A 25359-nucleotide genomic window follows, 5' to 3' on the forward strand; every position below is an offset into this window, starting at 1 on the left:
AAAAAAAAAGAAACCTGGGGATCATCTTTTCATTATTAAGGAATTGATTTACATTTTATTGTTGTTTGGGAAGGTGGATGGGAAATCTAGCAGTTGGAAATTCGTGATATGCTATCAATTATTGAAAAAGAAACTGATCAAAATGTTGAAAAATAAGCAGATACACAAACAAAAAATAATTAATCACAGATGGTCCCTTTCAGGTCAAAAGAAAGTGTAAAAACAATCAAGTCGTTACACCTTTTTCCTCCCAATAGAATATATAGCTCTTTTCTCTTTTTTCCTCACTCTTGATTTGCAACAACAAAAATAGTTGATCATGTAATAGGATTGCACTTTTCATGTTTCATTATTCTAATATTAAAAAAAAAAAAAATTATTTAAAAACGAAAATCACAAGATGATGGGAACGACAATATTCCAGCTACCATCCAAACATGATGTCCGATTGTAAATATTCTACTCACAAAAACTTAGGATATGGCACGTTCTTGGCTTGTATGTGTTTCTCTTCCTTTTCCCCTAAACAAACGAGAAGAGAAGAAGGGAGTATAAACGTATTGAACACCTTTTCCTTTTTCTCTCCTCCGCCAACACGGAAACAGGATCGCGATTTTTTTTTCTTTTTTCTTTCCGGATTGTTGCTCGACATTTATTTTCTTATAAAAACAGCAACGGCAGTCGGGAAAATACGGAAGTGATTGTATTGTTTTTCTAGTTGTGAACCGATTCCATTTGACGGTATTTCTTGCGCAAGTTGGAGACGGGGTCCTTGAATAAGACGGGGTCAAAACGAACGGCGGAACGGATGAGCGGCATGTAGCCGAAAAGAGCCACAAAAGTGTTGAGGCACGTCTGGCGCTGGAGAAAGTGATCTGGATCGTTCCACGGCGATCTGCTGTAACCAGTGAAAATCCAATAAAAAATATGCCTTTGTTCGGGTGTGCGTGGTGCGTCTACAACTACAACTACATGGGTTCCCAAGGCAAATAAAGGGCGACCCCAGTGCACCGGCAACGAGAAAAACCAATTGTTAAGTGAATGCAAGACAGACCTGGCGACGGCGGATAAGTTGCTGTTCTTGTACTGCTTCCTCTGCGACACCTTTATGGGCGGTTGACGGGTCACGTGACTCACGAGGAAATTGATGAGAATGTCCTCGCAGTTGCGCGACTGATCGACCGTTTTGTGCAACAACGGACTCAGCCAATCAGTGTAGAGCGTGTGATAATAGCGATGATAAATGGCCGCTCCCGTCAGCACCATCGAATACTCGTTGGTCCACTTGGACGTGTATCCCCACTGAGCCTAACAGCAAAGAAAGAAAAAAGAAAAAACACGGTCAAATGCATCCGATAACGGTAGGAGCAGCACACTAGGCGACGGGATATTGGGTTGGAATCGAATCGATTTAAAAATCAGAAACTAAGGGGGGAGAGAAGGAAAAAGAAAATTGAAGCGAGGGAGGATTCGACAGTGAAAACTCAACTGACTTTGGTATCGTCCCAGTAGTGAGTTCGGGCGGGAAAGCCGACGATCCGCTCTGGAAAGTGACGCCAAACATGAAATGCGAAATCGATTTCATCCGTCGTCAGCGTCGCGTCCTCATCCAGCGAGAAGACGGCGTCTGTTTCGATCAGATCCAGAGGCCTGTTATAAACCATCCAGAAAATATCCAAAGGATTAGAACTTTGTTTGCTATTATTTTTCAAATTACAAATTGATAAAAAGAAGGAAACGAGGAAACGACAATAAAGGGAAAGAGAAGAAGAGTCCGTACCGGAAACGTTCGCCGATATTCTGCTTCTGCTGCGGTACTACGATGTGGAGCGGGATCCCTCGCGTTAAGGACGGCCAACGAGCCGGGGGAGGTTTCGGAGCATCGCTCGCCCATACGACCACAATCTTAAATAGGCAAGTCATTAAGATGGCGTCAAAAACGGGAGAGAGGAAAAAGGAAAAGAAAAAACAAACAACAAAGCAAAAGGAAAACCATCAGTTATTAAAGCAGTTTCCCAGTTATTCTCTTTAATGGTTTGTTGACGTTTTTCGCTTCATTTTTCGAAATCCATCCTTACCCGGGCCACATGCTGGCTCCTGGAAACGACTCGGAGTAGGTGTAGTAGAGGGCCACTTGAAGTGGCCGGGACCAAGGGGCTACCCGTCTGGTACTGGGAATAAATGACGGCTGTAAATTGGCTGGCATTCTTGTCCTTTTGGCCGCCGCCGGTGGCCAAGGCCGCACTGGCCGCCGACGAAGACGACGACTGCTGGTTCCAAGGCAAACGAGACGGCGTGTCTGTGTAATCCGGCAGCGTTACCAATCCGCCCGGAAAGCTATTCCACACTCGGCCGTCCCTCCATAAATGCTGCTGTATTCTCTGCCTGACAATCTGCAAAATAAAAATAAAATACGACCCAAAAGTCAAATGATGAATAGGAAATGGACCATGAAAATGCGCTCGTCTGAACTGCCCGACTGGTCGTTACGCGTGCAGTCAACAGGGGTCGAGGTTAGAAGGGCGTGTCTAATGCAAAAGCACTACGCTACCTCGAGGGTGGTGAAGATAATCCGGTCGATGGAAGAGAAGTACATATGCCAGAGAAGTTGAGATTGTTGCCGCAAGGCCATCACTCGTTCGGCTTCGATGGATCTGACAATATCCGGCACCTGGGACCACAAAAACAAACAGACGGACCGCACAACGTCAGCCGTTATTATTATTACAAGTATACTAGTGGCGGGCGCTATGAAATGAACTACACTAGGGTGGGTGTGTGTCTGTGTGTGTCGCTACTGCAATATATTATGCATGTATATTTAAAACGAGGTGGAGACGACGACGGCGGCGACTACTATCGAAAATGGGCTGCTTCAGAGATTTTCGCCATTACGGCCGATGCACCCGTCGCTGCATTCAGGATCAATAGAAACGTTTTCGGTTCTTTGTTCAAAGTGCAGCTTAAATACAATTCCCACTCGGCCGCCAACCCCCCCAGCCCACTCGGCTGTTTAACAATGCGCCACTCTCTTCCCGGCCGTTCTCTCCCTTATTCAAAGAAAAAAGTTGTTTCTCCCTTGTAAACGCCCATTTTCACGCTACATTTCGAAACAATTCCTATTCCGATTTTCAAAGTTAAATGCATTGTAAACAACAGCATTACGGTGCGGCGCGAGTAAACTTCGTTTCCAGACTCCCCATCTACACTCCCCGTGCGTTGTGTTTCGCCCGCGATCGATGAAAGAGTCGAGTTTACACAAGATCTTTTCTTCATATTTTTTTTCCGGGGATTTTTATCAAAGGGAAAAAACAAAAAGTGATTTAGAGAGGGAGGTCTCGGTCGCAGCTTTAACTCGAGCTACTCTCAAAAGGCAGCGAGTGAGAGTGACTGGACTTGACTGACAGCCGGCACTTAAACGCAACACACAGACACCGGCACAGAAAAGAAGAGACGCACGCACACGGCACAAGTGCCCAGATAATTGGGAAGCCCCCGTAGGCTGGGAGCAAGACACGGCTCACACACACACACACAGAAAGAGAGAACACAAAGCATCATTTGGCGTAGTAGATAACAGCATTGTTCTATTATTTGGTAAGCGAGAGGATCTCTTTCTAAGTCTATTATAACAAAAGCAAAAATCGATATAAAGAATAACCTGGAGGAGAAGCCGTTCATCCGCCCAAATGGCAGACGTTTTCCAGTCAATGATCTCGGAGAAGGGTATCACCCAGTTGTTTGAGAGTAGGACGGGAATACAGCCGGCCTATTTAGATAAAAAACGAGAACGAAAATACAAAAAATAAGAAAAAAGAAGAAAAGGTTTTTCTGTTTGAGTTTGAAAACAAGAAGAAAAAGAGTACAAGAAAGAGTATGTGTTTTTAGGGGGCTTCTATATGTGTGTTTAGTTGGAGAGTAGTTTGTCTCTTGTTTAAACACAATAAAGTTGGGCAGGCTTACTTGAAGGACTTCGATGAAACGGAAAGAGCCGAGCCGTCGTCCGCGTGGCACCAAGCAAAACGTCGAGTTGTGCAATAAGATTTCATAGTCGTATCTGCGAAGGGAGAAAAACAAAAATAAATATCAATAAGTGTTGCTGTCAAAATAAGCAAAAATCTGCCAGTTTCTCTCCAAATCAAGTTGTAGACACGGGCGACGCAATCGTGAGATTAGAAAAAAAAGAAGAAAATAAATAAATAAATAAATAAATAAAAAGTTTTTGAAAGAATCCAAGCGGAAGAAGAAAATGGAGAGACTTCAAGCGGCAAATGACATGCGGGTCATCTCGTGATCCTCGCATATCTAGAAAATGGGCTCCATCCTTTTTGCTTCCAATCTCTTTTCCTTTACAGCTGGGAAGGTGGAAAGGAGGGTTTTGCTGGGTTGCGGCAAAAGCGGCGGAACGATCACGAGAGCGGGCGGAAATGACACACACACACACACGGTCTTTTTCCAACCTCAAAGCGATTGAAATGCTAGCGATTCGTTTTGATTTCCCTTATTTATTTCGATCTCATAAAACCTACCGCTCCAAAAATCAAATCCGTTCTTTCTTTTGATACCTTTTAAAATTCCTCTCGACAGACAGGCAGAAACATACCGAACGAACATATCGGCACGTTTCTTTTGTGCTGTGCAACTGTGTGTGTGTGTGTGTAGGATGAAGAGGAAAAGTTTCCTTGCTCAATCTCTCCTCCGCCGCCGTGAGGTGATCAAAGTATCAAGAGATCCTCTCTCTCTCTCTTTCTCCACTTTTCTGCCCCCTCACTCGCGACGCAACACTCGACAAGCATCGCATCGCATCCATTCCGATCCCGGCGATTGATACGGGAATCGAGCGAAAAGAAGGAGGGCAAAGAAACGGCGTGGCCGGGCGCACTGCAATCTCGACGACGGCCCAGATCTATTGAATATATTGTACATCTACATAAAGAGAGGGACGAGACGCTGAAAAACGCTAAAATAAATAAATAAATAAATAAAAAATAAGGAAGAAAAAAGAAAAAGGAGAGCTTGTGCATTTTTATTGACGGCCTGGATCATTCCGTGTCAGTGAAACTCGACTGAGAATCTCTTGGACGCACGATGACGCATGAAAATCCTCGCGATGATTCAAAGGATAAAAAGAAAAGAGAGAGAAACCCCTTTCGATCCAACGCGCCCACCGTAGTGAACTCTACTGGAAATGATACGATTAATATTGGGTAGCGCACCGTATGCGAACACCCTGGAGCAAGTGGAGCACACGCCATCCAGTCCCAACTACTTTTTCTTCTTCTTCTTTTTGCTCTCCTTGTTTGTGTGTCTGTGTGAGCCGAGTTGGAGCAGCAGAGATGTGAGGCCTCCAAGTCAGTCAAGTCACACAGCCCAAAGGATGTTGCCAGGCAACGAGGGGGGTTTTCTTTAGCAACTCCGGTTCCTCGTCGTCGTCGTCGTCTCCATCTCCTTCTCTCTCTCTCTCTAAGATAATATTGACACGAATGTGAAACGAACGGCACGGCATCATCAAAGCGGATTCCTTCCCTCGTATCTACCAAACAGTTCAGATTGCTTTCTCTCCTTCTCTCCTCCTCCTACCAGCCCAATAATAAATCCCTGGCTTTTTCGTTTCCTCCTTTTTCCTAGCGGCGATCAAGGTAAACAATAGAATATGTGGACGTATATTGCAGAGACCTCGCCAGTCAGCTCGCGTCAACGTATTATTATGTTTTTTAAAAAGTATATATATAGACTCTGAGAATTCTATACACAGTCAATAGCGGATGGAGGGATGGGGGGAAAGGAGGACCTTTTGGCGTGGGAGGCTTAGTGAGGAGACGGAAAAACTTCTCAGTTCAATTTTTCAGTTGTTTAAACTTTTTTTTATTATTTGACGAGACAGAGAGAGAGAGAAAAAAGTCGCCCCAAACCAATAAGTGGAAGACGGATGGTCAACACACACACGTCACGGGCTATACGAAACATGGCCGAAAAAGTCATTCATCTTTAACTTATTTTTAAAAGAGGGGAAACTTTCAACAGGGAAAGAGGACACGGCTCACCGACTCCAAAAGGGGAAAAAAAAGTTTCCAGGAAAGTCCTTTGGTCTCTTGTTTTTGTATCGGTCGATTACGAAACAAGGGAGCAAAGTAGTAGTGGTAGTAGTCCTCCTACTCGAAAAAGTAACCTACTACTTACAAGTATATAAAAGAGTGAGAGAGAGAAAAACGAGAGAAGTAACAAGCGCGACCCACCCAGCTGTCCGGGTCCATATAGTTCAAGTGTGTCCAGAAAAGGCGCCCAACAGAGTGGAAAGACGAGACGGTGAATGTATGTACATATTTGTGAATTATTCTGCCCAATTTCCTTGATGAGTCCTGAGCCAACACAAATGTTGCCACGACGGCCCCCCTCCTATTCCTTTTGTTGCCCCACTGACAAAGAAGAAGGACGACGTCACGACGAGAAAACACTCCTTCATTAAGTCACACTACTACCATTATTAAAATATTTGTCGCGCTACTAAAAACGATGTTGCCGTTCGTCTCAACGGGCTCTCTCCTTCTGCCACTCGACTTCCATTTCTCTTTCATCTTGAATGATAAAATGAAAATAAAAAAAAACTCTGCAATTCTATTTTGTTGTTGTTTTTAAAAAAGGAGTACATTACAAAGACCCGAAGAGTGATGATGATGATGAAGAAAACGACGTAATTACAAACAAACGGACCCAAAAAAGGGAAAAATAAAATAAAAAGTACTTTTGGCTTTTCAACGGAAACTCTGACGATGATTTCCCTTTGCATATGCATATGCGTGATAATGACACCGGAGCTACTACTGACACGAGAGCCCATCATCATCATCATCGACCAGCTGGTGGTGCTGTATGGCATCGAGTAGAGCATCGGTTTGGACGTAGAACAGAAAAAGAAAACCTGGTGGCCGGGACCCAGGAAATCTCGATGTAATCCATCACCTCGCTCTGCAGAGGAGTAACACTCACAAAGAGATGCGCAGCGGATGAAAAATGAAAAAAAAAAAAGAGAAAAAAAAAGTGAGATACCATAACCGGCTAATGTGTGTGTCATAGCAGACTCGGTCTTCCTCCGGTCCTACCCCCAGTCTATGACCAGATGTCTAAATATATCAGTAGACGAGACTTATCGCGGTGCAGAGCTATCAAACAAGCCAAAGAAATTCCTCATCGCTGGCCAATGGTGATGAAGTTACCGGCGGCAGGCAGCGACGGCGGGCCCAGCCATTTCCGTACACTATCTCAGTATTATTTCCGTATCAGCTGACACACGAGACAAGATATCAAGTTATTCTACATATCAGTTCTCTTCTCTGTCTCATCCGCATTGACCTCCTACGAGCGGTATGCAAATCGTGTTATGATTCAAAGTAAAAAGAAAAAGAAAAAAAAAGGCCCCCCCGTGACAATCAATCAGCTGAATGGAAGAACGAACAGGAGAGAAGAAGAAGAAGGGGGGCGTTCGAACTCGATTGAAGAAATGAATTGAATACCAAATGAACTGACTCCTACTCTTGGCCTTTGCTTCCTTCCAACTGATTTTCATTTTTCTCCTTTTGTTTGATTCCTCGAGGTTCTTTTGTTGACCTTTACGGCTGACTTTCTGTTTGACAAGCGCTCCCTGTGTCTTGTCTCTTCTTCCTCGAAACAAAAAATAGAAATAAAAACCTTTTCCTTTTCGACCTCATCATTTGGTGGGGGTTGACGGATCTCTGCCTCATTTACAAACCCCGGGATAGATGCACCATAAACCCGTCCACTTCTGATCCAGACTCTTTCATCATCCCAGTAAATAGAAGGGCAAGAAGGAAGAGACCAGAGATTTTTCTGTGCGTGTCTGCAAAGATGGAGATGGGGAGAAAATAAGAAGAGAAAAACTAGGCCCGGATGAGAGAGAAGGAAAGAAAAAAAAAAAAAAAAGAAAAACTTTTCCTTCTTCTTCTCTCATTTCTGCTTGCATGCTTCTCCTTCCGGCCGGCTGGAGAGAAAAAGAGAATGAGAGAGCGAGAGTGAGTCTGAAATGCACATCACATATGCGGCGATTGGGTAACTCAATCTCGTCGAGCCAGGGCGAGAGATGTACGTCGGAACAGATCAAAGGCAAGAAATTCATCACTAAACAGACAGAAACACAAGAAATAAAAGAAGAAGAAGCAAAGAGAGAGTGCGCCAAAAAAGAAAGAAATAGGTTCCCTGTCGTCGTATACAACATATCTTATTCAAATACGTCCGCCAAACTGTACTTAACACTAGATAAAACATTCAAAAGTCGATTGTATTACACTTGTCGCCATGCGGGTGTCGTCGTCTAAGGTCAAAATTAATTCTCCAGAGTCTCTTCATGTCGGTGGAGACGAGTCCCTTAATGAATTACGGCAATAAGATCCCAGTCGAATTCCACACGCCGAGTTAAACCTCCCTTATTACCCAGACGAAATGAATGTCACACACGCACGCAGACACAAGACTTTGTGTCGTGGGTGTTTGGGGCAATAATTTGAAGGAGCGACGGGAGCAAGAAGGAAAAGCTAGTAAAAGTTGCATTCATCATCTTTTTCTCCCCTTTCAGAGTCTTGTACGTACTTGACGTGACCAAGATGATCTTTTACCCCATGGCCAAAGGGGAATTGAAACCATAAACATCTCACGGGCCATATTCCAATTCGACTTCATAAATTGCGCCGTTGGCTGTCCCCGAACATGGCGCCTTGTCCATTCGAATATTCGGGAGAATGAAAGACGAACGAGGAAAAAGGGGAGAGAGAGAGAGAGAAAGGCGTGAGATAAGGGATCGGGTGGGTGTGGTCCACCTTTTCCCTTTTTTTTCGATTCATAAGCTCGAAAAATATAGCGTACAAGGATAAAGAGACGGCTTACAATCGTGTCACAGCCATATACAGGCTCATATAAAGGAATATACTTGGAGCTGGAAAAAATGAGAAATAATTTTCTACCGAAAAAAACAAAATTTCCCTTTTTACGGAGTGGTACGGTAATCGGATTGAAGTGGGAGGGGATGATACTTCTACTATAGTATGTGTTGGCCGTCATGTAGGAATTTTTGATGAATTATCACAAAAGCAGAAAAGATGGCCTTAAAAATAAAAAAAGGGAAAAAATTCGGTACCCAGTCGGCTAAACTTGGCATGTTATTGATTTGAAAATTCCAGTGCGCTCCAAAAGAATTGACGTCACCTGTCTGGCAGTAGCTTATTTTTTTTTCTCTTTTCTTTTTTTCTTTTCTCTTTCTCCCTCTGTGCTTGCCTTCAGAGAGAGAGAACTTTTAGACAACAGATTTCTAAACTTTGATCGATAGTTGGCTCCCACTTTCCAACACCGGATAGCTCTTTAACGGGACCGATTCAAAGGGCACGCGCTCCATTTGTCACGTACACGTCTACTCTGTATACATTCAACTGACTGCCGACCTACTACCGCACAAACGGCACTGCATATAACACGGTTAAAATGACATCGGGCTCGGTCGATCGACGTCGTTTGTTCTTTCATTACGGACCCGCTCGAGAGTGTCCAGGGGAGAAAGTGCTCGGCTCTGCGAGACTCTCGATTTGAATGAATCCTGACTGGCATCAAGTAGGACGTTTTGGGGCCCTTTGGAAGTCTCGGTTATCGAGTGGATTCGATCCACTCGCTCGACTGTCTCCACAAGTTTCAAGTTGGTTGTGTGTCGGTGGTAAGAAGGGGCCAATGTCCCATTTTGGGGGTCGGTCGGTCTCGTTACATAGAGAAATACAAGATGAATTTTAGATTTTTAGTAGTCGGTTTGACCGAGGGTGAAAAGTGCGGCGAGGAAGAAAGAACCTCTCCAGGCAAAAAGCGAAGCAACTCTGGGCTGCTTGACACACACACACATACACACAAAAGGGGGAAATGAGCTAGAATGGATAGGACTGCCGTGTCAGCTTTGACTCCAAGCCAAAAAATTGTAAGGGGAGAGAAGAAAAGACGACAGCGATAAGACCCCTTCTTCTTTTCTCTCAACTTTCTTTCCCCACCAACAAAACACAGACCAGAAAGTCTTTTTCTTCTTCCTCATCTACCCTCCCCACTCTCTGCAAACACATAAATGTATATCAATCAGTGACGTTGCCTCATAACCTTCTCTCCCTCCACCGCGCCACACTGTCACGCATTTGCTCCGATCCTCTTTGCTCCACAAATAAGAAACATATATAACACAATTTATACTGGACGTAAAAATAGAGCGAGTACAGATTGTGACGGGGAAATAAAAGCGAGATTTAAAAAATAATAATAATAACAATAATAATAATAAAAGGCTCCTCCGCGAAAAGCTGCTTTAAAAAACGTTTATCCAGCTATAATAGTAATAATATATAGACTACTCTTGCTGCAGGGTCATACTATAGCAGTCGCCGGATTGGGAACACTCTTTGGAAATCATCAAATAGGAGAAATAAACATAAACCTGGCTAGGAGAAGGCTGCTGCAACAGCAGCAGCAGCCGTAGTATTAAGAAGCATTCAACTATGTGATCCAGCTCTCTAGGATTAGAGGGATGAATAGGGCAGAGAGAGAGCAAAATAAAAAAGAAGGATACGCAGTATTTTCAATTTTGTGGAGCACAAAAAAGAATAATAACAAAAATTGCCATCTTTTTTTCTTCTTCTTCTCTCTTTTGAAATATTTTCTGGGTTTATGAACACACACAAACACATATCGATGAGAAAAGTATGTATCGACCGCCAGAAAGAGAGAGTAAAGAAATTCGGACACACTGCGGGGCGACAGTGCCCTATTTCTAAATAGATCTGGCCGATGCCAGATAAGTCGCCGTCGTCGGTTGGAACAACAACAACAACAGCAACCTCGACAAATGTATAGAAGATTTGTGGAAAATGAAAAAAAGTATGAAAAAGGGATAGTTAAAAGACCTCGCTAGATGCATCGACAAGGATTAAGTGCGTAGATATATATATATATTATAGATATCTTTATACGCTTTCGAGGACACAGCTGAAGCAACTCCGGTTCCTTGCCCGGAAGCATCAGCTAGCTCGATCAGATGTATCTAGTGACTACTGCTGCTGCTGACCAATCCAATTACGTTGCATCTAATGCTAGGATGGGAAACACAACATCTTGTTTTTGTTGCAAGCAAAATAACAAGAAATCAATATGAAACCTGAGGAAAGACTGCCTGTCTGCGGACTAGTAAACCTCTTACTCACACACAGATACACACAAGCCAGCAGATGCATGTGCGTAGTCTATCTCTGTATAAGAAGTACAACTCTCGAACACGTTACGACTAGTAGAGTACTTGAGATACCGGTGAAGAGGGCGGTGAAATGAGAATGGGACGCATAAAATGTCTGCATCACCGATAGACGGATGACTAAAGGTCAATTCTTGCCATGTCAACAAGTCGAGACAGAAAGATTCATTTCCTTTGCCTTTACCTTTCCACTCTCAGTGATTGCATAAAAGTCTGGACTCTGGACGAATTAACGAAAACAAAAAAAAACGACCCCAGATACAAACCGACCTGAGAGAGAGAGAAACCATTGCCCGGGGCAGTGGCAACGAGTCGACGTAACGGATCAAGGGGGGTGATCAAAGATAAACACACACGCGCGCACACACACACACACAGAGAAAGAGAGAAGAAAAAAAAACACCACTACATACCTGTCGTACTCGGCGTTATCCTCTTCGCAACGCTCGTCTTTAAGCTCTTTCCAACTTTTGCCGTGTTTACAGGTGGTCACCATGATGACATCTCGGCTGTTGTGAAGATGATAGAGCGAATTGCGAGTTTCCGAACCAATTCCGTAAACGTAGCGTTTGCCTTTGAAGGCCAGCAGGTAGGACTTTGATGCGGCGGGGATGTTCTCGGCGTAGATGGGTAGGATGTCGCCGCCTCGCTCCAAATGCTCCTTGTGAACCAACGGAAGGGATATGTCGAATGAAGGCCGATAATTCTGCACTGAAATGCTCGCCTTGGCCAGAATGGCCCGGCCAATGTCCATTCCTAGGTCTTCAGTGTAGTCGGGCCAGGTGCCCGAGTAGAAATTGAATATAATATGATTTTGCCCCCCATTCCAGTGAGGCAAACTGTTGAGCTTTGACTGCATCCCTCTGACATAGTCTGATGAGAGGCTGTCTCGGTCCAGTGTGTCCAGACCCAAAATGAACAGGCAAGCCTGACTAGCATCTGTGGTATGATACCTGCGCAAGTCAAACACAGACAAAATATCTCAATGAACATTATGAAATAGATAAGAGTCCATCGAAAAAGTACCTGGATTCAGTTATGACATTCAATATTTTCCTATAAGTTGAGCTCATTGCCACTGTTTCTTCCACAGGGTGAATATAGACTTTGAAACCGCTGACACACTTTGAGAAATCAAAACAAGTTTCCATTCGACACTGCTCTCTGACGGTGTTAGCCTTGGCTTCTTCTTGTCTCTGCTTGGGAGGAAGAGACCAGAACGCTCTGTGTTCCATCAGTTCTTCACTGTCCATGTAGCAATCCAGTGAAGGCCAGTGTCTTCCCCGATCAGGGAAAAGTCCTTTTAACCTGTAGCCTCCGAAATAGCATAATGCTAAGAAGGCACAGGAAAGGAAAAGGAGAATGTAGCGCTGTTTAGCCTGCATTTTCCTTATTCATCAGTCAGTCAGTGGGCTCCAAATACATAATAGGACACGTCGAAAACCTGAGCACCACATAAAAAACCACACACATTCCAACTCCTCCGGCTTTATAAGGCACGTATATATAATAAGGGTTTTCACGTTCGTGAGTCAACGAGTCGAGAGCCGCGTGAGATTCGACACGTCATGGTTCTCGTGCGGGAGTAGACTGAGCTCCAAAGACGTCTGCCCCAGAACTTTGAACGAAGTTATGCTCCCAAATCCCCAAAAAGTCGTAAAATGCTTGGGCTTGGTTGGGAGGAACGTTGTTGGGCTGCGCATCACATAGCAGACGAAGTCACAATGCGTGGACATCTAGCGGACGGATTCTTCATCAGTTGATCGGCACACATCCTCCCTGCGGATTTTTCCAAAATAGTATGTGCTGTGCATAGCTCAGGAGGAAAATGGGCGGCGGGACTCGGGTTTCTAAAATTAAAGAAAAGATATATGCGTGAATGGGTGTCTTCTAGCGAGACAAGCCGCGCACATAACTATACTACACACCATCGACTTCATCTTAAATTTGTTGAAAAGAGACAGCATGACCCTATTACGGCGTACAGACTGGAGCGCAATGGGGCGATAGACGTCCCCTTTCAAACATGAACTCGGAACACAATTTCCGTTGACTGACTGAATGTTTTTAAATATCTCAACACCCTCCTACTCCCTTGTCTCCAGGGGGTTAAAGAACGTAATTGGCATCGGCTCCTGGTGCATAGCTTAACCATTCCTTTTTCCCCTTTTATTTTATTTCTTTTATCATCGAAATTCCCCGACTGGATTTTCCAGATGCTACGAGAACGCTCAAAGGAGAAGAAGACGAAGAAGGAGAAGGAGATGGCAATTAGAGAGAATTACATAATCACCTCTGCGACCGATGCACGAAGCCATGGAATGATTTCAAGATGAAAGATTTCAAAGGGTCGGCACTATTTTCGGATACAAAGGATTTGGTTTTTATCGGACGCACACTCACGGATCCCATTGAAATTGCCTGTCAAAATCAATCAGATGAAATAATGTCAGACATGAATCAGACAGGAGTAAAAGGGGGACGTGCACGTCATCGGTATTAAACACTCGGCTTGAGCGCCGTCAGACTAATTTGCAATTTCAAAAGAGAAAGAGTCATCGAGTTTGCATTGAAACGATCGAATTATTCCCGGGGTTGCGAATGAAACTAAATTAGTTGCAGGATCAAACGTATTCAGCTGTTGAGACTCAATTTCAGGGCTCAAAGGGACAGGCTCAGAGCTAGAATGCTATAGATATATTGTACAGTGTTTCACACAGCTTGGCTTTCAGTCCGGTGCGTTTCACAGAGGCTGAGAAAGTACTGACAACGTGAGACGTATAATTAACCGACTGCCACTGTCTCTTTCAACAGCCGAACATCATCCAGTCATATCCTCCCGTTGGCACGCGCCAGAAAGCCAGCTGCTCGCTGTTTAGACAAAAAACAAAGGTCCTTTCGTCCTAGTCGTCGCGGTTTTGGTATTAGTGCTGCTCGGTTTATAACGCCCTGCAAGGCAGGAGATGACGTGAGGAGACATCATCTTTCGTCGCCCGTCTCCGTCTCCAATAAGGACATTTGAATACGTGTCAGCTCCATACAGGACCACACGCTGTGTGCGTATGCAGATGATTTCTCTGTCGCAACAAAAGAGAACGGAAACTATTCAAAAGACTGAATTCTAGATCAATCCGGTCTGGCTCGAAATAGAAAAGATTCCAATTTTATGAACCGTGAAAGGAAGGAGGTGGAAAGATAAGAAAACGAATAAAAGAGTCGCCGTTTTCATAACTATTGGTTAACCCAAAGGAAAAAATCTAAATCTTCTTTTCACATATGAAAAAAAAACCTGACGGTTCGGCCTGCCTTCCTATTCATACTTCTTTATATGTCCACAATTCTACACTTGGTGTACGTACAAGGAGCGAACGAGCACGAAAGATAAACCCTGACGCGATACAGTGGGCCTGAAAAGCCCCGTAGTGATGGTGTTGTAACGCCATCTCAGCCTGTTTAGAAAATCTGATAATAAATCAAATATGCAAACAAATCGACGAAATGCAACAAACAACAATGCATCTTAATCCGTCTTCTACCTTCCCCTTTCTCCGCTCCACAGGAATGACGGCGCGTCATTCAAACCCAAAAGCCAAAGAAAAAAAAAGTTCCTATTTGATCCATTCCTTTTCATTCATGTGTGGACGACGTGAATGCTGTCGGTGAAAAACTCTTTGATTGGAAGCAGCGAACGCGCATCGACCAGGAAAAAAAAAGTTTAATATTCAAAGACATCTAAGTTTCCCTGCCGTCCTTTTGAAAATGTCTTCCCCCTTTTTCTGATTTCCCTATATAGCAGGTGGTGGGTCACTCAAATGCACTAGAGAGAAACCTCGCCCAAAGACGACGCCGTTCGGCGCCTATCAGCGCAACAAACGCTGGCGTAGGAGGGAGAATAGGAGAGGATGATGGAGCTGCGTCATCGAACCTCGAGATGAGTTTGATGGTGACGGATCGATACAATCTCTAAACAAGAAGACGGGAAGAAAGGGGCGAATAAAAAGTAGAGGATAGCGAGACAGAATACAGAAAGGGTTTTTTTCCGGCTCATAATGCAGCCTACAGATTGGTCGATGTCAATTCTCCCATGTACAACTCGGCAGATTTTTTTTTGTTTTTGTCAAAGCCACAGTTTGTGGATGCCAAAGAAGCAATATTGTATAGTATACAGCAGCAGACATTGTGCTGATAGAACGTGCGTGAAAAGAAGGGAGGTACTGCGCAACGCCCAAGTGGACTGGACCTAGATAATCTGCTGACATCGACGGCAGTTGAGGAAGCAATTCTCGTCCCTCCTAACAGGGTCTAACCTTATAACAGTCTATTCATCGCTCGTGGGAACAAGACGATTAGGCTGATTGGAACGACGCATTAATCGAACATAGTGCTGCTCATCTTATATACTCAGCAGCTTGGATGCTTTCATTAGCATGCTCCCATCAGTTGACCTGGCGACACACATAGCCAATGGGTCGATTTCGATCCAATTATCCACCCAACCCCACCTTGCTAGCACGTGGCAACGATCTACTCTTCAAACGATTTCCGGCCCACGGACTCAAACCATCAAAAAAGAGGAAAATTTTCTAATACTACTTTCCTCGTGTTATCATTCTTTCCACGAACTCGATCTGTCATCCAGCAAGGAAGAGCAGCAGTAGCGAGAAAAGTCTCCAGAGTACGATAAATCAAGAGACACACAACTTCTTTCGCCCTATTAGATCACGGCATATACGGGTTGCTGGTTGCTACTCGGGTGGGTCGTCCTATCGCCTGTCCTGTTAGTCCGTAAAAGATGACCCGCTTCGATACCCTGTTGGGTCTGGTTATACGGACGCGCTCCAGAAAATCGCGTCACTCTCAAACTTCTTGACTCTCTCCTGTGTACGCGTGTCCACCCACCAGTCAGTATATATCCACTGCTGACAAGTACAAATTAGCTACTGCTGCTCCGCAGCAACCTTTGCCAAACTCCCATGTTACCAGCCCAACGTCAACTCGCATCTTTGAGAAGGAGATAGACCATCTATAACGATCGATCATGTATGCTCTTTTCATGCTAGCACCTAACAACAAACAAACAACAGAAAAACTTTTTGGCTGCCCGCTGCCCGCTCGGTTATTCGCCTCTATATAACTTTGTGCGTGTAGAACAGAGATCCTATCATCTCGTCATGGAATAGAAATAAAAATAGCGAGACGCGATGATGCGTGGGCATCTCAGCGTCAGTAATCGGTAGCGGCGATCAGGGGAAACACATAAAGGAGGGCCTGTTATGTACAGAAAACTGACAAAAGAAGAGATGCAATCATTTAACGAACACGCGGACGGCCTACAAAAATTGCTATAAAAAAAGGGTTGCATGAAAAGGAACCTCAGGGAGAAAGACGTCGGTGAAGTCACCAAGGGAGTGGCCAGTCAAACGTCAAATTTGGTCCGTGTGAGCGTTGGTTAAACTCGGCGACGACAGACCCATTTCCTTTGAAAGAATAGAGTGGTGAAAAGAAACGACCTGTTTAATCGTCTCACCATGGTCTCACTCTGACCGTGTTTGCGTTTGGGAGTCACGTGGGACTGTTATTGCGACACGTTAGGGCATAACCGTTGCTGCCAGGGAGAACGACGGTTGACATTAGCTCCCGCCGAAAATGGATTGGTGATCACTCCGAATGTCGCCCTGTCTCTAAATGAATCAATCTTCTTCGTGCTGTGTAGGCAGTAGTCACCAAGTGGCCACGGGTGCGGGGTGAAAGTGATTCATAGGATAACCAAATCCCGAAACCACGATTTTCGGATGACGCATACACACATTACTGAAAAGCGAAGCTCATTAAATTGTAAAATGCCGCTCCCAATAGACCAGTCCCAGATATATGACCACCGATTACAACATAAAGCACCCCGAGTCCAGCGCTCTTGGAATCAAAAATCCACTTCTATGAATAGATGTCGTTAAACTACCCTAAACTAGTTTTGCGGAAGACTCGTCCGCCCTTTGGGGAGCTTTGCGATTTCACTTGAAACACGGAAAGTTTGCTACTGGACGGAAGTTGACGAAAAAAAGGGACAGAAAAGAAAAAGAGCAAATAGTCGGCGGAAATCTCTTTTCCTCTTTATCTCATAAGCAAGTGGGAGTTGAGCGGTTTCGACCATGATCCTCAATGTGGCTAGAGTGGCATGCTCCATGTACCTATCACTCAAGAAAACGGATATAAAAAGAATCCCACAGGGAGAGAAATTGAATCTCTGATCGATAGCGTCCTCACATGGGGGACTCGATGAACGAGACCGAGAAGATTTTTGGAGGACGCGTTCAGACTTATCGATCGCAAATAAAATGACCTTTTCAAATCTTCGTGTCCCTTTCAGACGTGAAAATGACGAAGTAGATTGAATTCTTAAACCGAACATCAGGAAGATGATGAAAGAAATGTCGCTATGGACAGCAAATCTTTGTTCTCGCATTCTAAATGAAATCTTTTGTGAACTATACGTAAATCTGCGTAGGGGAAAAAGTGATCACCACGTACCAGTTATAGAATTCGATGATCCTGACAATCTCCCATCCGAATTACAAATCAGAAACCACTCGCAGAAAGTTCTGTCCTGCTGACGAATCTTGTTTTCAGTTGAATATCGTGCAGTTTCGAGAAACTAGTTATGTCAGCTGAAATCGATCAAATAAATTTAAACAGATTTTAAGCAGCGATTTATCGTCATTTTACCTGAACGGATCCGGGAGATTAGCCTTAAAGCGTATTTTGCTACTGTCTTTCATCTTCACCTATTAAGTTAAGGGATTCATACTCTTAAAAATGAAATCAAATGTACACTCTTAAGTCTTAACAAGTCAATGACGTTTAATTGATTGTCAATCGCATCACCTGCATGGGAGTTTATGAAACAAGCTTAATTTTGTCTGCATCAATTTGAAATTTTGAATTTTTTGACAATTTCGATTGGCATTTACACCACAAATCCTCAACCAATGCATCACTTCCAGCATTTCCTACGCTTTTCAAATATTCAGCAACAACTTTTTTCTGGAATTTTTTCAACGACATCTCTTTGGCATCTTGTGCAAGTAATATCGTTTTGCCAATCGTTTTCCACTTGATTTTGGTTGGCTGTTGAGCTCCTTCGCAAACAATAGTAGTACCATCTACTGGGTCGCATGATTCGCCATCGCCAGATTTTGTTTCGACTTCTTCCTTCATTCTTTTCATGCCTGTTCCGTTGTCTGCTGGTTTCTCATTTTCAATACCATTTTTCCTTTTAGTTGCTTTTACTTTGTTAGCGGTGTTAGGGGGTTTTTTGTTAGCGAGAATCTTGGCTTTGCTTGCCCGTTGCTCTTCCAAGGCTTTTGAAATGAGGTCCCACAGCTGATCTGCTATTTTGGGGTTTACCTCCAAATCCAGTTTATTTTTCAAGAATTTCTGAAAAAACAAAAACAATGTTATATTTGTTAATAGTAATAACTGAAATAATCTTTACCTGGAATACAGATTTTTGTACCCCATTAAAAATCTTTGGGATTTCACCATTCTGAATTATTCTCTGAAATGCATCACTTGGCAATTCTTCACCATCATCAACTGCTTGTTGTTCAACCAAATTTTTAAACAAAGTTATCCATGCAGAATTCCTTTCATTCTGTATAGGTTTTGCTGTATATCCTTTAGACAAATATTTCTCATCCTTTTCTTTTATCTGTTGCTCTTGCCTGGCTTTTGAAATAAGAATTCGCAATTGTTCATCAATTATAGGATTAACTTCATAACCAGGGATGTTGTTCAAAAAATTCTAATATTAAAAAGAAGTGGAATGTTATTAGATGAACAATTAATTTTCTAAATGTTAAATACCTCAAACTTTGCTTTTCGAATTTCCTCCCATTTTTTAACACTAGGAATATTTTTGGCATTACTTATTTTCTGAAGGGCACTTGTTAATTCTTCATTAGTATTTGTTTGAACCAGGTTTTTTATTATTGTAGCCCATTCAGTTTGCTTTCCTTGGCTATTGTTCTGAGATTTTGGAAGGATTGCAGGTTCAGCAGGAGCCTTCTTCATGGCAGCAGTAGCTTTTACTGAAGGTTTGACAGCAACAGCTTTTACTGCAGGTTTGACAACAGCGGCTTTTACTGCAGGTTTGACAGCAGAGGCTTTTACTGCAGGTTTGACAGCAGCGGCTTTTACTGCAGGTTTGACAGCAGTGGCTTTTACTACAGGTTTGACAGCAGCGGCTTTAACTGCAGGTTTCACAGCAGTGGCTTTTACTGCAGGTTTGACAGCAGCGGCTTTTACTGCAGGTTTGACAGCAGTGGCTTTCACTACAGTTTCAGCAGGAGTGACAATGTTATCTTTCTTTGATTTGGCTATAATTTTTTCTTTCAGGTCTTTTGAAACCAATTCCCACATTTGCTCATCTCGTACACAATCTTCTTTGTTTTTCATTACATGTTTCATGAAGTTCTGGAATTATAAAAAGGCACAAAATTAACAAAATATGTTACATAGACTTTTAATTACTGCAACTCTTACCATAAACTTTGGTTTGCTGATTTTATTCCATTTGATTGGGATTTCTTCAGCCTGACTTATTCTGTTAAGAGCACTTGTTAATTTTTCATTAGAGTTCTTTTCAATTAAATTTTGAACCATAGCGACCCATTCCTTTCTTTTCCCCTCGTATGGTTTATACAGGACTTCCTTTTTTGATTGCTTGTCACTTGACACGCACGTCTGTTTTATCACTTTGGTCATTTTCGCATTTCAGAATAGAGAGCAATCACTCCAAAAAATAAAGTTGTTAAACTGGAATTGTTTTCAAATTGAACAACTTACACGTGCAACTCGGATTTCGGAAGACGTGCTTGTAGATAGCAGACTAAATTTCTCAACATTGCCAAATTGCCAAATGAGGGGCAGAGAGCGTCCACTAGGCACTAGTGGGCACAGGTAGGGCTGTGGCCCGGGACGTTTTTAGCGGTTTTTTTTTTAATGGGTTTTTTAGATGGGTTTTTCTTCTTCCGCGGGTCGGAGCGGGTTGGGCCAACTGAGTGACCGGGTTCGGCCCGGGCCAACCCATGGGTCAAAAAATTTTTACCGGCCGGGTAACGGCCCGGGTAAAAAATCGGGTCAAAGTGTCAAACACACTTTTTTTTTTACAAACTCAAAAAAATTCCCTAAATTTCTTAATTATCTTCTTCTTCTAACAGTGACACGTCAATTCTGTCTTCTGAACACCCCTGAACGCCCTTTTCTACCACTTATCCTACTTTTCATGCTACGAAATTATCGTAGAGCATTTGGCGGCAATATTTTGAGGCCGCAGGCATAGAGAATAACGAGCTTCTCTATGTGACTACTAGATGGCGCCACCGCTCGGGTTGGCCCGCGGACCCGGTGGTTCAACCCGTCGCCCGCCCCGTTAAAAAAAATGCCTCGGTGGTTCGAGTCGGGTTGGGTTTTTTTTCGTTCAGCCCGGGCGGTGGCCCGGGTTTTCATCGCCCGGGCCACAGCCCTAGGCACAGGTGGGCACTAGTCCCAGTACCCAGTCCCGCTACCCACTTACGTCATTACGTTTACGTAGAGGTGATACTACTACGACCGCTACGACGGTACACCATTACATTTTTCGATTTAATATTTCGAACTCAAATAGACAAAACTAAATGAAAAATTGTATTAGAAAGGGTGAGAGAAATACGCGGAATGATTTTACATCGTGAAAACGAGGCGTCACTGGTGACGAGTAAAGAGAATTGTAATGTAGCTAAAACAAGAAAGGCTTTTGTTCTTAAATTCTGAATTTGAAAAACCCTTCTTAGATAGTAAAAAAAAAGAGATATTGAAAAAATAATATAGAAACTTTCGTATTACAGATTAACGTTCACTTTCACTCCGATTCTGAATGAGGGACAATGAGTGATCCAGCCTCATCTTCTTCTTCCAATTCAACTTTAGCAGTGTCAGGCAAAATGAGAGAACCTTCAGCCATTTCTTGCGCACTTTGCTGTTGACGCTGACGATGTAGTCTCCTGGTTTTTACTAGATATCGAGGCGTAACCAAAACTTCGGATATTCCAGTTGCTCTGTTTTAGGGAATAAGATCGAATTTGTATAATGTTGCAATTCAAATATTAGAATATCGCTTACTTGTCGACTTCTTCTTGGATTATTTGGGAAACGGGCGTAGATTCATTAATGGCTCGGCTGCGACAGTCTGCTACAAGTTTATAATTCTGAACAACATGCATGTCTCCATCGTGATCGTGTTGATTGAGAGCATGAAATTGACCTTCGAAAAAGTATATTATTAATAAATCGTAGGACAAGACATGTACTTCTTCTAAATACATACCTTCGTGGCAGACTAATCGACCCGGACATTTTTCCTTGTAACAACATCTGTAATATTGCTTGCCATTAAAGTATCTACGTATTCGATATACGTAGCCTTCTTGAATGTCAGCAATAAGATTTGATCCTCTTCTACGACCTTCTATCGGTTGATATCTACCTTCAACGTCTTTATACACCGGAATCATAAAAACAATGTATTAAATCATTTTTCTAATTAAAGTGTTAATTATATTCATATTACCTGCAACAAACGGAATGTTTTCGTCCGACCTCAAATTTTCGTCGTGTTCTTCCTCCTCAACTTCTGCTTCGGCTTCTGCTTCACCTGTTGGGTTTTCATCAGCCTCAACTTCTAACTCTAGGGTAAGGTATGCTGCTTGGATGGCATTAGGAGCGGATGGAGCTTCCATCATATTTTCTGTTCGCGATCTAATACTGGGACGTTGGGCAGATGAATTGTTCACTTCTCTTTTTGACAATTTGTTCATTTTGGGAGGTGTTGATGTGGCAACATCTCCCAAAGTTCTCTTTTGGTTTCCTTTTTGTGCTGTGAGTTTTGGGGGTGCAGATGTTTTCTTTGATGTCTGTGGCTCTTCCTCTCCATAGTTGACAAGTCCTGATATTTTTAATGCTCTTGCAGTCTGAAGAAACTTTTGTAGCTCTGTGTGATCTATATTCACACATCCCTTATAAATGTACTCTACAATCAGTTTCAAGAGAGAGTAGTTCACATTGTTGAGGAAAATAATTGCTTGTTTGTCAAAATGGTCTGCCAGTAACTCCTACGAAGTTTTGATAATGTAATAATCATTAAATTGTATTATAATTTAAACCTTTATTTTTATAAAGGTAGAATTTACCTTAAAGTAAGGACTACAAGCACAAAGAATTAATCTATGTGCCTTAATATGTCTTCCATCAGCAGCTAATGTGCAATCTGTTAGAGTATCATTCTGCCTGAGGCTCGAAAGAGCCTGGACAAGGAAGGCTGATTGATTTTTCCATTCTAAATTACAGGTCATCATCTTTTCAAAATTATCTGGTTAAAAACAAAGATTTTTAATATAATATTTAAGAGTTGTAATGAATAAGTCATTACGTTTTTAGCACTGGAGAAAATTAGACGGCCTTGAAAAGACTTTTAGACTTTCAGGTTAGAGGGCCAAAGAAGTTGTTCGACTTTCTAGGCGTTGTTTAGATCTGATGCTTCTTGAATAATACACGTAAAATTTGCAACTTTAAACACATCAGTCTAAATTGATGAATATTCGGAAGTTGTGAAACACTCGTAGAGACGAAAAGACTTTAAGTTCAGCAGAAAAAGGGAATTGGACGTTTTGGTCACAGATCTAGAAGTCTTAATGGCCGGCTGGAGAGGGCTTTGTGTAGCCCAAACCGCTAGGCACCGCCAGTTGCATCTGTCAAAAAGTAAAATCACAATTCGTTTGTTATTATTGTTTTGCTTGTTTACAAACAAATGTGATCCTTGCTGACAAATGAAATAAAAACAACACATTGGTTATTAGTGCAATACCCGTATGCAACTAATTTTATAAGTAATTTCATCATAGTAAATCGAAAAATAGACAATTTTTATCCAAATAACCAGCAAATAACCGTGTATTTGCAATCTTATAGTGGACTTTTTGCTGGTAACATTGAGGTAGCCTACGTCACATGAAGATACGCGTTCTAAATTCTCGGTCGAAATGGAGTCAGTTGATTGGCTATAAAAGTTTAGCTGAAAGAAGTAGTTTTACCAGATATACCATATGAATCGATCATTCCGTGCTGCAAAAATTTTCAGCAAATTCTAAAGCGAAGCCGAAGGATAAAACCACAATCTCTTCATTTAGAAAAAAAAACTTGTTTGCTTATCTGCACATGAGAAATCGTCCGCTTCCTTGGATGAATCGGGATGGTTTTCCTTACCCCAAAAATGTCCTGAAAAAAATTTAAACAAAAATTAAAGTTAGAACGCATGGAATTACCGCATCCAACAAGCCGACTACTTGCAGACTCATGTTTTCTTTGGCTGATGATATTAGCGTAGTTTACTTTGCAAGTAATGTTTTGGAATGTTTTGTTGTCTTTTAATCGATAAGCAATCATATCGCGACCAATACATCATCTCAATTCTCAACTCCGGACTCATCTATTTAGATCAATAATCCAAGTAAAATTTTGAAAATTTTGTTAACAATAATAATTTTTTAAACTTGTGGGGAGAGTCCCAGAGGTACTGTATATCGTACCCGATGGCATTGAGTTTGCTTTTTATTTATTTTATTGACAAGTGTAATAAGGTACGCTATATAAGCAGTTTGGATATCAAATATTGATTCAATCCCGATAAAAAAATTGTCGTCGTAACTAAGATCAACAGCATTCTATATCGTCCAGGATGATAGTTTATACTTTATACATAGCAAAACTAAGTTTTTAAAAGAGACAAGCGTTGATAGCAGCAGAGACATTATATTTGAAAAGATATGATGGATTAAAAGCAGAAATAACAGTATTAGGAATCTTTTCCTTGAGGTGAACGGACATGAAGTTCTCTGTGGTGTGCGTTTTGGCTGTAGCCTACTTTGCTGCACCAGGTTACTCCGAACCCTTCATCATGGAACTTCCAGGCTACGCAAAAACGGTTATGGGTGCTTATGGTAAATTTGATTGCATTTGGTTTTATAGGTAAAATTATGCCTACATACGTCGCAGTAAAAAACATTCTGTAGGAAACCTTAGCACGTCCTGGTACGATCCCCAACGTCCGTTTTACTCTTTCCGCTATTTCCACTACGCGGCAAAACCCACTTATGAGAATCGATTCCTGGTAAATGTCGATGATTATTTAAAGTGTTTTATTACGCCTGTCAATTATTTGTTTTACCAAAAATCAGCCTCCAATCCCTTCAAACTACCCTTACCCTGATGATGAGATTTACAATTCAATCGATTTGCCACCCGGTTGTGCGCAAGGTGAACGAAATCTACTGGAAGATTGCCTTATTTTAAGCGTTTACACTCCATACGTAAGTTTTATCGTACAATCTCTGTCTGGATTTCTTTATACCAAAAAACAGGATTTCTTAAGAATCAATGTTGTGTATTTAGTTTCCAGGTAACGCCTCTGATCCTTCAACAAAATTTGACACTTTATTGCCCGTCATGGTTTGGATTCACGGTGGTGCTTTCATATTTGTAAGAGAGAAATTGCATTAAAGAGTTACCAAAAAACTAAATACCTTAATTCTTGTTTGTTTCGTTTTCCTTTATTAATAGGGTCAAAGTATTCTGTATGAGCCAAACACTTTTATGGCGCATGACATCGTGATGGTTGTAATACAATATCGCCTGGGTCCTCTTGGTATGTTAAACCGGAGAGGTTTATGATAATGATCACTGCAATTAAACCATGATTAATTTTAGTTTTATTGCGCCAGGATTCCTTTCACTAGACACGGAAGAAATTCCAGGAAATGCCGGCATGGCTGATCAGGTCGAAGCGTTGCGTTGGGTCCAGAAATTCATCAAATATTTTGGTGGAGACAAAGACAAAGTCACTATCGTTGGAGAAAGTGCCGGTGCAGCCAGTGTGGGTTTCCTACTTCTTGCTCCCCAATCAAAAGAAGAAGGTTAGTGCAGATTAGTTATTGCTGTGAAATTAAATAAGGAGTAAGCTATATCCGCTTCAAATATCTTGTTGGTATTTT

General features: G+C 42.3%; 4 protein-coding genes and 1 long non-coding RNA gene across 7 annotated transcripts; 2 read left to right on the forward strand and 3 right to left on the reverse strand.

The window, feature by feature from the left end:
* Nucleotides 1-18062, reverse strand: LOC124337515 (exostosin-1-like). 3 transcript variants are annotated; one of them, XM_046791535.1, is made up of 13 exons: nucleotides 18002-18062; nucleotides 17807-17943; nucleotides 13572-13699; nucleotides 12305-13128; nucleotides 11692-12231; nucleotides 3964-4057; nucleotides 3662-3769; nucleotides 2552-2671; nucleotides 2079-2393; nucleotides 1781-1905; nucleotides 1494-1650; nucleotides 1055-1308; nucleotides 1-895 (listed from the first exon to the last, which is right to left on the reverse strand). In XM_046791535.1, exons 4-13 carry the CDS (start codon nucleotides 12661-12663, stop codon nucleotides 715-717), a joined length of 2253 nt encoding a protein of 750 aa, XP_046647491.1. In that variant the 5' UTR covers nucleotides 12664-13128; nucleotides 13572-13699; nucleotides 17807-17943; nucleotides 18002-18062; the 3' UTR covers nucleotides 1-714. The 3 variants fall into 3 exon arrangements, with proteins under 3 accessions (XP_046647491.1, XP_046647489.1, XP_046647490.1); XM_046791533.1 differs by having other exon boundaries at nucleotides 1-898; nucleotides 18002-18061; XM_046791534.1 differs by lacking the exon at nucleotides 13572-13699 and having other exon boundaries at nucleotides 1-898; nucleotides 18002-18061.
* A 49-nt stretch (nucleotides 18063-18111) lies between these two features.
* On the reverse strand, nucleotides 18112-20186 carry LOC124337516 (cell growth-regulating nucleolar protein-like). The gene is made up of 4 exons (XM_046791536.1): nucleotides 19820-20186; nucleotides 19142-19750; nucleotides 18771-19079; nucleotides 18112-18712 (listed from the first exon to the last, which is right to left on the reverse strand). The coding sequence occupies exons 1-4, from the start codon at nucleotides 20039-20041 to the stop codon at nucleotides 18173-18175; spliced, it is 1680 nt and encodes a 559-aa protein (XP_046647492.1). The 5' UTR covers nucleotides 20042-20186; the 3' UTR covers nucleotides 18112-18172.
* A 636-nt stretch (nucleotides 20187-20822) lies between these two features.
* Nucleotides 20823-21082, forward strand: LOC124335953. The gene is made up of 2 exons (XR_006916968.1): nucleotides 20823-20898; nucleotides 20970-21082. It is a non-coding gene; the product is annotated as an uncharacterized LOC124335953 (long non-coding RNA).
* On the reverse strand, nucleotides 20949-23047 carry LOC124335951 (protein abrupt-like). The gene is made up of 6 exons (XM_046789458.1): nucleotides 22743-23047; nucleotides 22504-22682; nucleotides 21885-22425; nucleotides 21642-21809; nucleotides 21437-21578; nucleotides 20949-21372 (listed from the first exon to the last, which is right to left on the reverse strand). Exons 2-6 carry the CDS (start codon nucleotides 22666-22668, stop codon nucleotides 21177-21179), a joined length of 1212 nt encoding a protein of 403 aa, XP_046645414.1. The 5' UTR covers nucleotides 22669-22682; nucleotides 22743-23047; the 3' UTR covers nucleotides 20949-21176.
* Nucleotides 23048-24164: 1117 nt separating this feature from the next.
* LOC124338490 (acetylcholinesterase-1-like) lies at nucleotides 24165-25286 on the forward strand. The gene is made up of 6 exons (XM_046792570.1): nucleotides 24165-24309; nucleotides 24382-24479; nucleotides 24547-24678; nucleotides 24761-24847; nucleotides 24929-25013; nucleotides 25090-25286. The coding sequence occupies exons 1-6, from the start codon at nucleotides 24195-24197 to the stop codon at nucleotides 25284-25286; spliced, it is 714 nt and encodes a 237-aa protein (XP_046648526.1). The 5' UTR covers nucleotides 24165-24194.
* Nucleotides 25287-25359: the final 73 nt, after the last annotated feature.

This window comes from Daphnia pulicaria, chromosome 4 (assembly GCF_021234035.1).
Source record: "Daphnia pulicaria isolate SC F1-1A chromosome 4, SC_F0-13Bv2, whole genome shotgun sequence".
Taxonomy (NCBI): Eukaryota; Metazoa; Arthropoda; class Branchiopoda; order Diplostraca; family Daphniidae; genus Daphnia; species Daphnia pulicaria.